This window comes from Harpia harpyja, chromosome 2 (genome assembly GCF_026419915.1).
Source record: "Harpia harpyja isolate bHarHar1 chromosome 2, bHarHar1 primary haplotype, whole genome shotgun sequence".
In the NCBI taxonomy this organism is placed as follows: Eukaryota; Metazoa; Chordata; class Aves; order Accipitriformes; family Accipitridae; genus Harpia; species Harpia harpyja.
In genome coordinates, this window is record NC_068941.1 from 19,963,912 (window position 1) to 19,978,457 (window position 14,546).

At 55.8% G+C, this 14,546-nt stretch overlaps 1 protein-coding gene across 1 annotated transcript; it reads left to right on the forward strand.

Annotated features, from left to right (window-relative positions):
- The first annotated feature begins 5,209 nt into the window (after nucleotides 1–5,209).
- Nucleotides 5,210–13,950, forward strand: LOC128134332 (coiled-coil domain-containing protein 81-like). Its single transcript, XM_052771958.1, has 14 exons — nucleotides 5,210–5,273; nucleotides 5,941–6,188; nucleotides 6,576–6,732; nucleotides 7,612–7,868; nucleotides 8,283–8,368; nucleotides 9,060–9,172; nucleotides 9,916–10,033; nucleotides 10,856–10,982; nucleotides 11,461–11,540; nucleotides 11,995–12,174; nucleotides 12,478–12,600; nucleotides 12,811–12,931; nucleotides 13,409–13,606; nucleotides 13,721–13,950. The coding sequence occupies exons 1-14, from the start codon at nucleotides 5,210–5,212 to the stop codon at nucleotides 13,847–13,849; spliced, it is 2,001 nt and encodes a 666-aa protein (XP_052627918.1). The 3' UTR covers nucleotides 13,850–13,950.
- The last annotated feature ends 596 nt before the right edge of the window (nucleotides 13,951–14,546 follow it).

A 14,546-nucleotide genomic window follows, 5' to 3' on the forward strand; every position in this document is an offset into this window, starting at 1 on the left:
CTGACCCTGAGATCTCCGAGGGAGCAGCCAACTTCGGGATGGACCCTGTGGGCGCTGTGCTGCTGGCCCTGCAAAGCCGGGCAGAAATGAAGCTCTCTTCAGGAAAATGGCTCTTTTTGATTAAAGCTGGAACCACAAGCCCAAGGCCATGGTGTCCTTCACGCAGGAACCACCCTGAGCATTCTGAGCAGCTGGCGTTATTCGGGCCTCTACCGCTGTGTGCAGGACAGCTCACCCCTCGGCGCACCCTGGCCCCAATATTGTTTTAGAATGTCCTCCCTCTGTTAGGCTTGCCCCCAAAAGAAGTAATGTTTGTTCACCTCCTGTGGAAGTCTTTTCTCTGGGGAGGCAGAGGGCAAAAGGGATGAGGCAGACCCCAAAGGAACCAGGATTGCCCTGAGAGCTGCCTCACGCCCAGGCTTTCCAGCAGCCCGTGGCAGCACAGCACACACTGACCCAGGGTGTCCTTGCAACAGAGGCCCAGCTGCCCCGCTGGACTGCAAAACCTGGAGGTTTCATCCTGGTGTTCAGACGTGGCCACCTCTGGCATGCTCCGGTCTTGCACATCCTTGCCCGTGAGCCAGGGGAGAAGTTTCCCTGCGGAGCGGGAAGAGCTGTGCCCCCAGGGGCACCCTGCCCCTCCTCCTCTGGGCTGCTGGGGCCAGCCTCCCAGCCCTTTGGGCAGCTGGCCTGCTCTGGCCTTCTTCCACCACAGCAGCAGCACCTGTCCCCTGCCCCTGGCACGGCCCTCTCGCCAGTGCAGCAGCACCAGCCAGACCCCAAATCCCGCTGTTATCCCAGCAGCTGCCAGGGCTCAGCAGAGCACTGCGTCCCACAGGACAGGCCCAGGCCATGCCTGGTGCCATCAGCCAGGCAGTGGGGCCAGGGTGCGCCAGGCTCCCCACAGCCACCTCCCCAAGGGCTTGGAGGTGGGGGGACATCAAATGCCCAGCACTAGAGAGCTCCTCACTCCCCCTGGCCAGCAGCTCTGCTCTATGGGGCCAAGCCCAGGCTGTCCCCGTGAGTCCCCAGGAGGCTGCAGCCGACGTGACACATGGGCTGGCCCGACGCCTCCTCGCTCCCCTGCCACCCAGCATGTCTGGGGCAGGAGCGCCCGGGGCCACGGGGCGAGTTGGTGGCACGCAGCAGCTACAGCTGTGGCAGGCAGAGGAAGAGATGACAGCTGTGAGCCCCAGGGTGGCAGGGACACCCTGGCATCCCGCTTGTCCCAGCGGCAGCAGCGTGGCAAACCTCGTCTCGTTGTCCCAAAGGGGTTCTTCTACCCGGTGTGCAGACGGCCAGTAACGCACTGAGTCGAGATACTTGGTTTTTATTTCTTTTCTGCACAGAAGAGGGTGCCAGGCATCTAACACAGCCAGCACATACTTGAAACATGTCAGGATCAAGGAAAAAGTGGTAAAAAAATACATGATTGGTTACAAACAATTTATATAACAGAAGTGCTTCTACACATGTCTACGTGACTACCTAACTCGGTATATTAAGGTGGTCTCTTACAATTACATACTCGTTATGCACAAGTGGGTGTCATTTTTAACATTAAAAATCAAGCTAGGTTAGCTAAGGACATGCTTTTCTTGACACTACTCCAGAACTGGGCACCTATGGTATAAATCAGCAGGAAGGAAATAGCACTGACAGAACCTCGTTGTTTCACATCCTTGCTTCAATGGATTCAATGTAGGGACTTTCCATTCCTATTCCTATGGTTTCCATAACTGATTGTTGGAGTCGACTGTTGTCCTTCCGACATCAGTCTGTGCTGGAGTCCAGCCCCTCCCGTCACCTCCTCAGAGAGAGATGTCACTTTGAAGGACAGCAGCACCTTTAACCCGGCAGCTTTTTCTCCAGTGCCACTCCTGAGTTCCCATCAGGCACCCGGAGGCTATCGCAGCAGAAGCCCCCGCTGTGCCTCGCAACGGAATATACAGCACCACTGGTGGCTTCAGAAAAATGTGTTCCCACAAGCTGGAAAACCAGGATAGAAGTTTATCAAGTTTTCAATCGTTTTCTTTTAAAGAGAGGAGCTGGAAGTAACTGGAAGATGTTCCGATGTAGCAATCCATCCAAACTCCCTATCAGATGTGGAGGAAGAGGCTGAGATGGCCAGCGCCCAAGAGAAGAGGCTTCCTTCTGCTGAGGCAGACCGAGAGGCGTAACGACTTTTATCTGTTCTCAACTGACATCAAGGCTTTTGCCTTGGACCTTGAAACTGAAGACTGAATATCTGTCCTGGTTTTGGCTGGGACAGAGTTAATTTTCTGTCTAGTAGCTGGTATAGTGTTATGTTTTGGGTTCAGTATGAGAAGGATGTTGGTAACACACTGATGCTTTCAGTTGTTGTTAAGCAGTGTTCATACTAAGTCAAGGATTTTTCAGCTGCTCATGCCCAGCCAGCAAGAAGGCTGGAGGGGCACAAGAAATTGGGAGGGACGCAGCCAGAACACCTGACCCAAACTGGCCAAAGGGGTATTCCATACCATGTGACGTCATGCCTAGTATATAAACTGGGGGGAGTTGGGCTGGGAGGGATCGCTGCTCAGGAACTCTCTGGGCGCTGGTCGACGGGTGGTGAGCAATGGCATTGTGCATCACTTGCTTTGTATGTTCCAATCCTATCAGTATTATTATTGTAATTTGATTATTGTTATTATTTTCATTATTAGATTCTTCCTTTCTGTTCTATTAAAATGTTCGTATCTCAACCCACGAATTACACTTTTTTTCCGATTCTCTCCCCCATCCCACTGGCAGGGGGGGAGTGAGTGAGCGGCCGCGTGGTGCTTAGTCGCTGGCTGGGATTAAAGCGTGACAGAGAACGAGCTGGACATTTTCAATTTTGGAAATAGGCTGTGCAGAGAATAAGAGTAACGAGACGTTTAGGTGCTGAGGCAAGCGCAGGTCCCCCGTGCTCTTTGGCCCAACAACACCCTGGCTCCTTGTTTGCGTCGCACCTAAAAATGTAGTCATTCTCTGTTATTCATTCTCTGTTATTCATTGTAGAGCCTGTTTCCAAATTAAAAAAGGCCAGCTAGTTCTCCCACAAGGAAGGTGCCAGGACTGAAAGTTGTTGCTGGCCATCACCTTCCTTTTCCAGCCCGTTCACAGGCCCAAGGACACTGGGGCTCTGTGCTTGCCTAGCGACCTAAACGTCTCGTCACTCTCTCTCTCTCTGCACAGCCTATTTCCAAAATTGAAAAAGTCCAGCTACTTCGCCGGCATGGAAGGTGCCAGGAATGAAAGCTGTTGCTGGCCATCACCTTCCCTTTGCAGCCCATTCACAGGCCCAAGGACGCTGGTTGTCTGCGCTTGCCTCACGTGTAAACATGCCGTTCTGTGCAGTATATTGTTGACTATATTCTTGGCAATGGTGCAGTCTCACCAGGAGATTTGGAATGGATCTAAAAAAAAAGTCTTATCATTCCTTTTTAAGTAAATTGGGCACAGACAGGTTCTCCCTTAGCACCTAGGTTCGTCACAGCTCTTGGCCATTCCTGGGTGCTGTAACACACAGGTAACACCCTTCTGGTAATGCCTCATGAGGTGGTGGGATGCCCAGCCGGTCAAGGAGTGACCTACGCTTGTTGTATTTGGAGGCAAATATGCTGGGAAACGGAGGTGAGATCAGCATCATGGATGACGCTGGCAGTGCAATAGTAGGGCCAACACTGGAAAAAGCGTCAAGGGAGCTGATGAGCCTTAGGTCTGTGATGACACTGAGCCCTGCAGCCGGGTTTGCAGGGGAGGATTTCAGCCAATATACGTGCCCCACTGTTAGGAGTAACCCCTGTGGTCTGCTCTGAGGGCAGAGGGGTGCAGTTCATTTCCACTGTGAGGATGCTGAAGGCAGCGTCTATGATGGATGCATGTCCCAAGGGTCCTTAAAACACGTGGTTTGCGGTGGCAAGGGTGCTCTGTGCTGGGCGTGGATGGCAAGGGGTGAGCAGTGGGAGCTGCAGCGGGACCCGCGTGGGGACGGTTCCAGCCAGCTCCGAAACAGGTGTGAGCAGCCACCGCCTGCCAAAGCTCCGCCAGTCAGGGGACCCCGCGGCTCCCCTGACGTGCGGAAAACAGGCTCCACAATCAGTGAGACTGTAAAGTAGGTATGTTCATTCAGCGCTGGGCAGCACGGGGGGTAGTCCCACCAAAGTCGTGCGCGCCCGACTCGGCAGTTTGTCTCAAGTTTATACAGTCAAGTGTTACATATTCACAATACGCCTATACATATGCATGACCTATCCCCGCTTCATATTAAAATTAACTCCAAGAGGTCATTTCCATAGTCTCCTCTCAACTGCGCTTGCGCAGTGCCTCTTTATGGTGGTCGTCTGGTGGTCGCAGAGATGAAGATAGACGACTCCTCTTCGTCACCGCTAGTAACCTTTTTTCTTGCGCAGGCTCAGTGATTTCTTGGTATTCACCCAAGCCGCAAGACCGGTCTTAGCTGGCTCTTGGGGCCTGCTCCTGCTTCTTATCAGGAGCTGTCTCTACCTCATTGGCTGGTCCTTGGGACTAGCTCTTGCTTATCAAAGACTGTCTCTGCCTCAGCTAATTTCAACAATGTAAGCGCTAAACATCATCCTTCATCCCCCCTTATTATGTCTACTGAGATTCTCTTGACTCCCCTTGTCTCACCCCGCTGCAGACATGTTGGCTAAGAGAGGCAGGAAGAAGCAGGGAAGGGTAGAAGGAAGCCCATAAGCACTTAGAGCCTGGTTGAGCCCCCGCGTGGGGAAGCCCCTCCTGGTCTGGAGACCGTGAGGTGGGGGCAGCCCCCTGAAGACCCTTCCCACTGCAGAGCCCCCCGGCAGGGCCTGGGCAGGTGGGGAGGGGGGTTGGGTGCGTGCAGCCCCTCTGTGACACAGTCTGGGGTCACAGTGGGACAGCCCCACATCACAGTGGTGACAGCCCCTCTTTCCCCATCGGGACCAGCATCCACCCCACACCCCCCGGCAAGGCCGAGGGGACGCCAGGCGCTGGGGGCTGTTCTTGCCACCGCTCTGCTCTAGAAGAGCTGCTCTGCAGTGAGGAGGAGAAGGCGGAGAGAGGCAGCACAACAGCACTGGGGGTGGTGAAGGGCGGCGGCGGAGGAGAGCAGAGAGGAGGAGTAGGCTTTTTGCAGGAAGCAAGAAAGCCATCGGCCAGCCACCTGCTGCAGTTCTTGACCTGGAGCAAGGGTGGAACTAAGATGGCAAAAGACCTCTTCTTGCGGCCTCACTTGTCTCCAACAACTGAGAAGCTCAAGAGTACTGGTAAGGCCCTCACACCCAATTTCATGAGTGCTGCCAGGTCAAGGACATCTCTGAAAACAGGCATGGAAACCCTGAGGGCTGTGGGGGTGGCTGCTCAGGACTGGTGACTGCAAGGAGGGACCTGCTTGACCATCCCTGAGGGACGAGGGGCTGATTCGACAGCCAGGGCTCCTGGTTCTCTTCCTGACGTGGTCCCTGCTTTCCTGGGGCACCCCAGGCAGAAGTCCCTGGCCCCAAAGGGCTGCTCCTTGCCTGGTGGTGAGCATTGCCCACCCTGAGCTCATGTCCGAGTGGAGGAGCTGAAGGTGCTCGTGGGCTGTGCAGAGTCGGTGTGTTTGGAGATGCAACGCAGGGAAACTGGCTGGGGAGACACCGGGGCCTGCCCTGACCCTCTGAGACTTCCGCGGAACCCAGCACCGTGCCCTCGCTGGCGTGGCAATCCACTGCCGGTTTCCCATGGGAGCGAGTCACACCCTGGAGAACTGCACCTGAAAGGAAAGGAGCCCTCCTGGAGGCCAGCTGAGGGGTCCTTTGGTTCTTGCCGGGCTCTAGAGAGACCATCTGAAACACTTGTGTTAGAAATACATTGGTCCTTGGACAGGAGTGGGCTGAATGGTTTTGTGGTTGCTGCCTCAGAGCATGACATGTCTTTCCCTTGTTTTTCCAGAGTTCGTCAAGATTTGGGCCAGCACGTCATGCTACCTCAGCCAACAGCTGGCTCTCCACCAGGTGGGACTTACCTCCTTCTCCTCCCCTCACATCCTGACGAAGGTTGATGAAGTCCTGACAGACCTTTGCCATGGAGTGCAACTGGTTTGCCCCTCCTTTGAAAGACGGAACAATGCCCCAGCACGACCCTGCAACGCACAGATGTGCAACGGACCACCTCCTCTGTCCATTCGGATGTACAATAAGGTCCAGGCCTGGTGTCATAAAAAGGGTTGGCGCGTCTGGAGTCCCCATGGTCAGAGTTGCATGACAAAACTTGGGAGCCTGGGACACTTCAGGGTTTATTCCAAGTGTGGGAACCACACACACACCACTCCCCCCCCCCCCATGTTGTATCTTATTGAGCCAAAGGATGTTTGTCAGCTTTTCCTGAACTACCTGGCTCTTTGTGAATGAAGGGGAGTGAGAGGGAAAAGCGTGGGCCCTCTTTGTCTTCTCCCAAGGTTTCCAAAGAGCCCACCTTGCTCCTTTGTACCTCAGGCATGGGCAGGGCACTCAGCGCCGTCACCATTCTCTGACAAGTCATCCATCTGTCCCTCCAAGACTTCTGATCCACCACCTCCTCTGTTTCAGGCTGTCCGCATTCCTGGACTTGGGACTTTTGTGGTTGTCAGAGAGCGAGTAGTCAGCAAGGAGAAGGATCCGGTGGTTGTGGAGAGACCCGTGTTTCATCTTGCGAACGCTATCGCGCGGGACCATGGCCTCCGATATGGTTGCATAGACATTCCTGGTAAGCAGACAGACTGAAAGCGGCGCTTGCCTTTTTGAGCAGAGTGGGGAGGTGTGCTCTGTTGTCCAGAGGTGACTGAGCGGAGTACCAAACTCCCACCGCAATCCTGAGAACAGCTTCAGCTGGACAAAACCAGCCTGCTGTGAAAAGGACCCTGCCTACCTACTCGTTTTGAATAATCACCAGAGGACAATACAGCATAACAGCACACTCTCTCTGACCTGCCTCAACAACACGTTTCCTTCCAGTTTTATTGGTGCTGTGTCTTCTTGTTACATGGTATTTCAACTCTCGCTCCCTCTTTCTGCTGCGCTGGACCTAATACAGGCAAATGCCAGGCTCTTCCCGGCTCTCACAGCCTCTTTGCAAGGGGGAAACCCGGGGGAGGAAAGACGGTTCGTTCCAAAACCCAGTGACCGCAATGCCTGCGCTTCCTAGTCGCTGCTGCCATTGCAGCAGCTGTCGCGGGACCCTGGGGGGCACCAAGAGCTTGGGACTGTGTTTGGGGTGCATTTGTGTCTAACAACAAAGAGAGCACAGAGTGTGGGCACAGCTCCAGTGGCCTGGCACCCTCCAGCTTGCCGTGGGACCTGGCGCCTTTCTCCCCACCTTGTCCTGCAGTCATGGCTCTTCTTCCTGCCAAGCGCCTAAGCCTCTTTCCTTCCCTTTCTGTATCAGAGAAACCACAGCTGTTGGCTCCACACCTCACTTTCCACCTCTAGCAGGAAGGGATGACCGGAGCTTCTCCTCAGAGGCGCTGTACCAGCTAGACAACTCAGTAGCAACGTATTGCATGAGAGCCTGGCAGCTGCAGACTTTTGATTGTAGCCTGCTTAGCAGCTCTGCAAGTTCACGTGTTTCTCTTCTCTTGTTTTTCAGGTCATCAACATTTTGAGCAACTGCCATACGCTCAGATAGCCTCAGACAACGCTGTCTCTGAGGGCACGGTGCAGCTCTGCGTGGAAAGGACCATGCGTCTTTTCCGTGTCTGCCTCGAGAACAGGGATAACGTTGCCCTCGTTTGGAGGGACGTGGGCATGCTGATCATCCAGGGAAGAGACGTAAAAATGAGATTTTACACAGACTTTCTGAAAAGGCTGAATGGGACTGACCAGATGTTGCAAGCTGTTCTCGAGGTAGGATTTTTATTTTCCCAGTGCCACTCCTGGTTCTTCTGAAATGCATTCTGGGGGCTGGGGGGCTGCTTTCTCCTGGCCTGCCATGCCTTTTGTTCAGCCACTTGGGCTCCTTGCGGTCTACAGTACCGCAGGCGCTCTGTAGAGCGCTTCCCTTGCGTGCGATGGTCCGGCTTTGCAAGAGGTACCGCCAGAGGGGCCTCACTTTGTGACAAAAGGCCAGCGTTGATGGTGGGCAGCGCTCCTGGCCTCACTCTCGAGGTAGGGAGCAGAGGCACAGGCAGAGCAAGGCGGGCTGAGGCCAGAGCCCTTTGGCTGCTCTGGCTTTTTGCTTGCGTTGGTCTAAGGTGGCCTGAGCAGCCAGCCCTTCCCAGTGTCCCCATGTCCCATCATCTGTCTCCATCCGTGTTGCAGATGCCAGAGATGAGGGACTCGGTCATCTCACGCCATGACACTGCTGCTTCCCAGACCTCTTCTGGGCGTGTTGTCGTCCTACCGGGGTATGTTTGCTCCTGCAGCCCTTGGCTGAGCAAGCGAGCAGCTTCTCAGCTCATGCTTGGGAGGGCTGCCTTGCCAGGCGCCGGGAACTACACTCGTGATGGCACTGAGGACTGAGTGTTTGAGAGGCCTGTCGGCAGGGAACTCCCTGCTTGCTCTTGTTCAGTTTGACTTCATTTGGAGGAACATGGGACAGCGACAATGCTTCATGTGCCTGTCCTACTGTGGACCTAGAGAGGCATTTAGGCAACATTTTCCATCAGGTTTCTCCCGCTCTTTTTCTTTCCTGTGTGTGAGACTGCCTTCTGCTTGGGGCCAAGTGGTAGAGGGGTGGGTTCTTGTCCAAACAGGACCTTGCAGCTGGTGGGGTTCTGCAGAGCTCTGTCTCGTGCCAACATTGCTGTGCAGTGCCATCGACGACTGAGGGGAGGGAGGTGACTCCTTATAGCTGCAAAGGCATTAATCTGCAAGGCTCTACAAGAAACTTGGAGGACTAGATCAGGATTCAAAATGGTATTGCATAATCAGAGCACTAGAGATTAGTCTGCCCTCCATGTGCACTATGAGTAAAGAGCGGAATCATTTTCCCCAGAAGCAGCAACGGGAGTTCCTGCTGTGGTCCTCCGGGATGGGCTGCCTTGGGAAACAAAGCGGTGTCCTTTTTTCAGCCTGGTGCCTACTTCCTCTTTCCAGGTACAAGCTTGAGACCGTGCCTAAAATGCCAACAGTGAAAGCAGACCTGACAGGACATGTGAAGGCCACCCCAGAGAAGGGCTGGGGAAAAGGTGATGGCAGTGGAAAGAAAGGTAAGGGACCAGCGGGTTGCTGGCAGGGGGCTGGAGGTTTTCCTTCCTCCGCTCCTGGAGGGGATTAGAGCTCAGGTTCCCCCAGCATGCCTGGAAGAGGCAGAGGCACCTCCTGTGACTCTCTGTAGCCATTATGGTGAAGCTCCAGTGACCCATTGTGGAACAAGGTCTCAGGACAGCCCTGCACCACAAATGGCCACTGGGACTGCTGAAGGACACCTTCCCAGCGGCCTCCACTCCCCAGCCTGTGCTGCAAACAGTGCCAGCCTCTAACCCTGCTTCTTTCCATCATATTCTCAGAAGCAATGCCTTTGGTGTGAACCTGCCCCAGCAGCAAATCTGTGTGCATGGGACCAATGCAGAAATCCAAGAGCTGGCTCCTCTTGTGCTAAATGATTCCCTTCCCCAGCATGGCTCTTGGAGACCACCAGCATCTCCCAGGGAGCCCCCCATTACAGCACACGGATGAGAGAAAGCTGTCGAAACAGTTTTCCCCGGGGAATAATGGTGCACTGCAGGCATGAGGAGCTGGGCAAAAAACCCAGTGTCAGAAAAGGCCTAAGGCCTCCCAGGAGACATGGCTTTCATCCAAAGGGGTGAAAAGGACCACCTTCATCAGTGTTACCACAGGCCTGAGCAGACCTGCACATCACTCTTCTTGGAACTGGGACATAATAGGCACCCAGTTCCCAGAACAACACCAAGATGCTGTTCTGAAGACGCGTCTCATTTCCTGTTTCTAGAGGACCTTGCCGAGCAGCGCCTCCTTCGTCGAGCAAGGCTTTCTCCAAAGCGGTTACCTGCAGCGACTGTAAAGTCAGAGCAGGGTCAGAAAGCTGAGGGGAGGGAGCCTCGCGCCAGGTGAGACGCTTGCAGAAATGGTGAGGGTGACCCCGTGCTCTCTCGTCTGTGTGGGAGCGGGATGTTTCTCCTGGACACAGGGGCTAGACAAACTCAAAGTGCAGTTATCCCACGTCCCACTAACTAATGGTTCCTTGGTGCACGGCAAGCGTCTTTTAGCTTCTTGGGAGACTCTGCCAGCAGCACCATTTCTGTCTTTGCTCCTGGTGTGCGTATCCGTTGAGTAACTAACTGCAAGTGCTCCTTCCAGGAGCGGAAGGTCTGTTTGGCTTTCCCTTCAGATTGAAATGACCCCGACCTTTCTGTTTGCTGAGAACAGTGTTCTGCACTTAGGTACTGCAGAGGGTTCCTCCGATTAACCGGAAGCCTCTTCTATGTCTTATGGCCTGCAAAAGAGAAGGGCCAAGGAGAGCTCAGTGGCAGGATTGCTTTTCTCATGGGGTCGTGTCCTCCTCCTTTTGACACCGCGTCCCCAGGGCCCAACCTCCTCGTACAGCCCGTGCGCACTCTTTTATTTCGGACCACTGAGCAGACTTCGGTGCACTGACCCGAAGGATGTAGCGGTATCTCCGGGCGCAGGACCCTGTTCCTCTCGTTGCTCCAGCAAGAGAGGGCCTAGACCTGGGCATCCTGAGTTTTAGTGGGGCTGTTGGGCACATCTGAGTCTGACAGCTTGGGGTCTTCTCTGTCTCTGTGGACTTGATCACAAGGAGGCAAGTAGAGCGCATTCTGCTGCAGAAGCAGGCGCACCACTTGGAAGCGCAAGATGCAGAACCAGCTCCTCCTGCGCTCCTGCCAACACACCCTGTTGTGTCTTTGCAGGCAGCTACCGGCCATCCAGGGGAGCTCCTTGAAGGAAAAGGAGGAGAAAGAGAAACAGAAACTAATTCCTCTGGTCGAACCCCGAACAGTAGACTTCATTGCCAGAGCTATTGAGAGGAGAGAAAAGGTACCTGACACGGGCTGCTGCAGCGAGCGTGTCGTACTGGACCGTAGAGAAGCGCCGCTCCACGCATGCCGATTCTCACAAGGTTCTTCACTGTGTGTGCACAGGGCCACTGACTAGTTGCTTTGGTGTTTACTTGAAGAGAGGCGGGTGACTCTGCCATTTGAGAATATATTCTTCACTTCCATTAGCCTCATGAAACACACCCAAAGACCTTACTTGTGAATGTTTCTGTCGGCAACGTGACTGGAAGGCTTGTCTGGGACAGCCAGCTGCCAGGTGGTTTTTAGCCTGGTGGTCGCTTATCTTCCTGGTCATTACAGACGGGCTCTTTGGTGGAGCCTGCAGGAACCTGGGAGCAAACCAGTGTGGGCAGAAAGGCAGAAGAGAAGGGGCAGAAGGGAGGGTAGGAATGAAAACAGCCCAGCCCTCTGCAGGGCAGACTAATGCTGCCTGCTGTTGCATTTTCGTCCCCCTCCAGAATAAACACTTGAAGAGGAAGGAGAAGCTTCCAGAACACATCCAGAAATACTTGGATAAAGAGGAAAAGGAGAAAACAGAGCTGGCGGAGGAAGAAAAAAGTAAACTGCAAACCCGGCCAGTGACCAAAAAGAAGGCTAAGAGCGAAAAGGAGACGGTGAAAGCGAAAGCTAAGAGAGAAAAGGAGACACAGAGGAGCCAGGTACTTTGAATTCCTGCAGAAAAAGAGCACTTTCTCTTCTGGGGGGCTGAGATTGCAAGGTACCTCTAGCACCCCAGCCGTCCCAGCAGCATTGCTGCAGCAGAGCTGGGCGGGTGACTGCTGCCTTTCCTGAGCAAGAGGGGCGACAGGGAGTTGTAGTGAAACCCTGGTGACACTCAGGCATCACCCCAAGGGTATGCTGAGGTCCTTCTCCTGGTTTTCCCCATCCCGCTGGGGTCCCTGCCAGAAGTGGCCTGGGGGTGTGCATGCTGGGAAGCAGCACCCTGCGGGTGCGGGGCTGTTGTATGAGTCTCTTCCTGTGCAGGAATCCAGTACCGCTGAGCAAGCACCAGTCAGCCCCTCAACTAGCACGGAGACGGGGGACTCCAGCCCCGACCTCCTGGAGACGAGGGACTCCAGCCCCGACCTCCTGGAGACGATGATGGAGGAGTGGGAAGAGGCCGGAGGCGAGCCACCCACAGTCTGCGAGGACGACACTGTCCCCCCTAAGCGGTAAGAGTGCGCCAGCGCCAGCCGAGGCCTGGAGCACTGGGGTGGTGGTGAGCCACTGGTGGTGGGTCAAGGAAGCCAACCCCTGAGCCATGGGGCCTCACAGAGCGCCCGGGGATTTCTCCAGCCATGGGAATGAGCTGGGTTAGAGCCCGATGGCAGGGGCCAAAGCAGGTGCTTGAAACTCCTGCTGCCTTGAAGGGGTTGTGAGGCCGAATGGGGCCACGTAGGCGTGGGGCTGGGCGCAGGAAGAGGCAGGAGAGTCGCAGCTGAAGGGTCAGAGAGACTTTGTCCTTGCTGTTGCAGGAGCCTTTCCCCACGGACACGCCAGGCCCTGCGGCAGGTGGTGACGTGCATCCTGGGGCAGGTCACCCGCAAGCGCAGGGGGCAGAGGGATGACCAGACGGATCTGCAGGACAAGCTCAAGTGGTAAATCTCTCCAGACACGGGCAGTGTCTCCTCTCCCGCGCTGCCCTTCCTCCCGCTCCCCGCAGCACCGGGGGAGACAGGCGCTTTTCCTGGCACTGGCCTCTCGGCGGAGCCACCTTCTGCGGCTGCGGCGGGCACCCAGGTTGGGAGCCCCGGCTGGAGAGCGGTCTCCTTGTGCTCACGCCGCCTCCTCCCACTGTGTGTCTGCAGCGAGCTGGCAGTGCTGCAGTGGCGTCGGTTGGGGCAAGAGGCATGCAGCAGCCCACAGCTGCGGGAAGCTGGACCCCAACCTGCACCCCCTGCTAGGGCAGGGAAGAGGAGGGCAGGACCGGTACGTGGCGTGGGCTCCTGGAGGGACTGTGTCGTGTCCACCTGTAGAAAAGCGCAGTGATACGGATGTCATGTCTTGCAAGACCCCATATCGTGTGCTTAGCTGAAGGCTGAAGCACTTCTCCCGAGGTTTTCTCGAGAGGCAACAGGTTGTTCTGTCCATTTGGAAGACAGCCTTCACTTCTGTCATCTCCAGCAACACCCGAAGAATTGATCTGGTGGTGTTTGCAATGGCGACAGCACTGCCAGGCTTGTCTGGGATAGCAAGCAGCTGGGTTGCTTTCAGCCCCGTGGTCACTTGGCTCAGGGGGTCATTGCAGAAAGGCTCTGCAGTCGGTCCTGTGAGGACTGTGAGCAAACCAGGGCTGACAGAGAGGCTGAGAAGAAGGGGCAGGAGGGAGGGAGAGAGCTAAAATCCCCTCAGCCTTCCGCCGGGGAGACTAACACTGCCCGCTGCTGCATTGCCGTGGTCCTGCAGGCGCAGCCCCGTGTGTGCACGGAGGAGGAAGGACGCAAGCTCTGGGACTCCTTGCGCAAGAAGTGCCAGCAGAAGGCAAGGGCAAAAGTGGCACCCCCGAAGGCTTGGAAAGACAAGCGAGAGCCATGGGAGGCCCAGGTGCTGCAGGCGGTGAAAAACAATGAGGAAAAGAGTATTCCTGTCCTGCGGGGAGCCAAGGTGGGAAGGTCCCTAAGCCCTAGGAGCGTGGGGGCTGACTGTCCTGTGTGGGACTGTACCAGTTCCCTGCTGCCCAGTGACACCTCCTGTGCTCACCCCTCTCTCTCTGTGCAGGGCTCCTGCGTTCGTGGCACTCCAGAGTGGTGGGGAGAGGGCAGAAAAGGGCCATCCGCGGGGGATGAGGAGAGCCCAGAGGACAAGCTGAGTCTCTGCCTTTTGGAGTCCTCACCTCTGAAAAGGTGAGTGTGGGCCAGCTTCAGGCCAGACCTGGGCCAGCTGGGGGCTGGTGACCCAGCTGTGGGTGGGGGAAGCAAATCCCAGAGCCACGGGCCTGGACATGGACAGCATCCTCTCCTTTGTCATACCGTGGGAATGGCATGGGTCAGTCCCTGATGCCAGGTGCCTCTCTGCAGCCCCAAGCACAGCCAGCACTGAGGGGGCTGTGGGGTTGAATGGGACCATGGCGGCGAGGGCGACTGGGAGAGGGGAGAGGTGGGAGGGTCTTGGTCGAGATGGGAGACTTTAGCCCTTGCTGTGGTAGCAGCCTTTCCCCACGACCCCGCGGGCTTTGCGAGGAGCAGCGACCCGCCTCCTCGAGAAGGTAGAGGGACAAGCCCACTGCTGTGGTGGTGAGGAGAACTGCCTCAGGTAAGGATCTCCAAACATGCCCGGTGTTTGCCCCTGCCCGGCAGTGCCCTTCCTTCCTTTGAGTTCCCACAGCCCCCGGGCAAAGAGGGTCTTTTCCCAACAGCCCTCGTGGCGTGGAGAGCAGCAGGCTGGGATTGCATAGCACGGACCATGGGCCTGCTCTCTCCAGACAGAAGCAGATCCCACCACATGTGTCCTGACTAGACTTGCAGTGGTGCTCTGCACCTCCCTGTGCATACAAGACTACAGAGCTCTGTATTCAACTCCTCAGCCCCGCGGAGCAGATCTGGTC

Coding starts and splice junctions, on each gene's coding strand:
- LOC128134332 (XM_052771958.1), top strand. CDS start 5,210: ATGGCAAAAGACCTCTTCTTGCGGCCTCACTTGTCTCCAACAACTGAG. Junction 10,983..11,460: donor CTATTGAGAGGAGAGAAAAG/GTACCTGACACG, acceptor GTCCCCCTCCAG/AATAAACACTTGAAGAGGAA. Junction 12,175..12,477: donor GACACTGTCCCCCCTAAGCG/GTAAGAGTGCGC, acceptor TTGCTGTTGCAG/GAGCCTTTCCCCACGGACAC.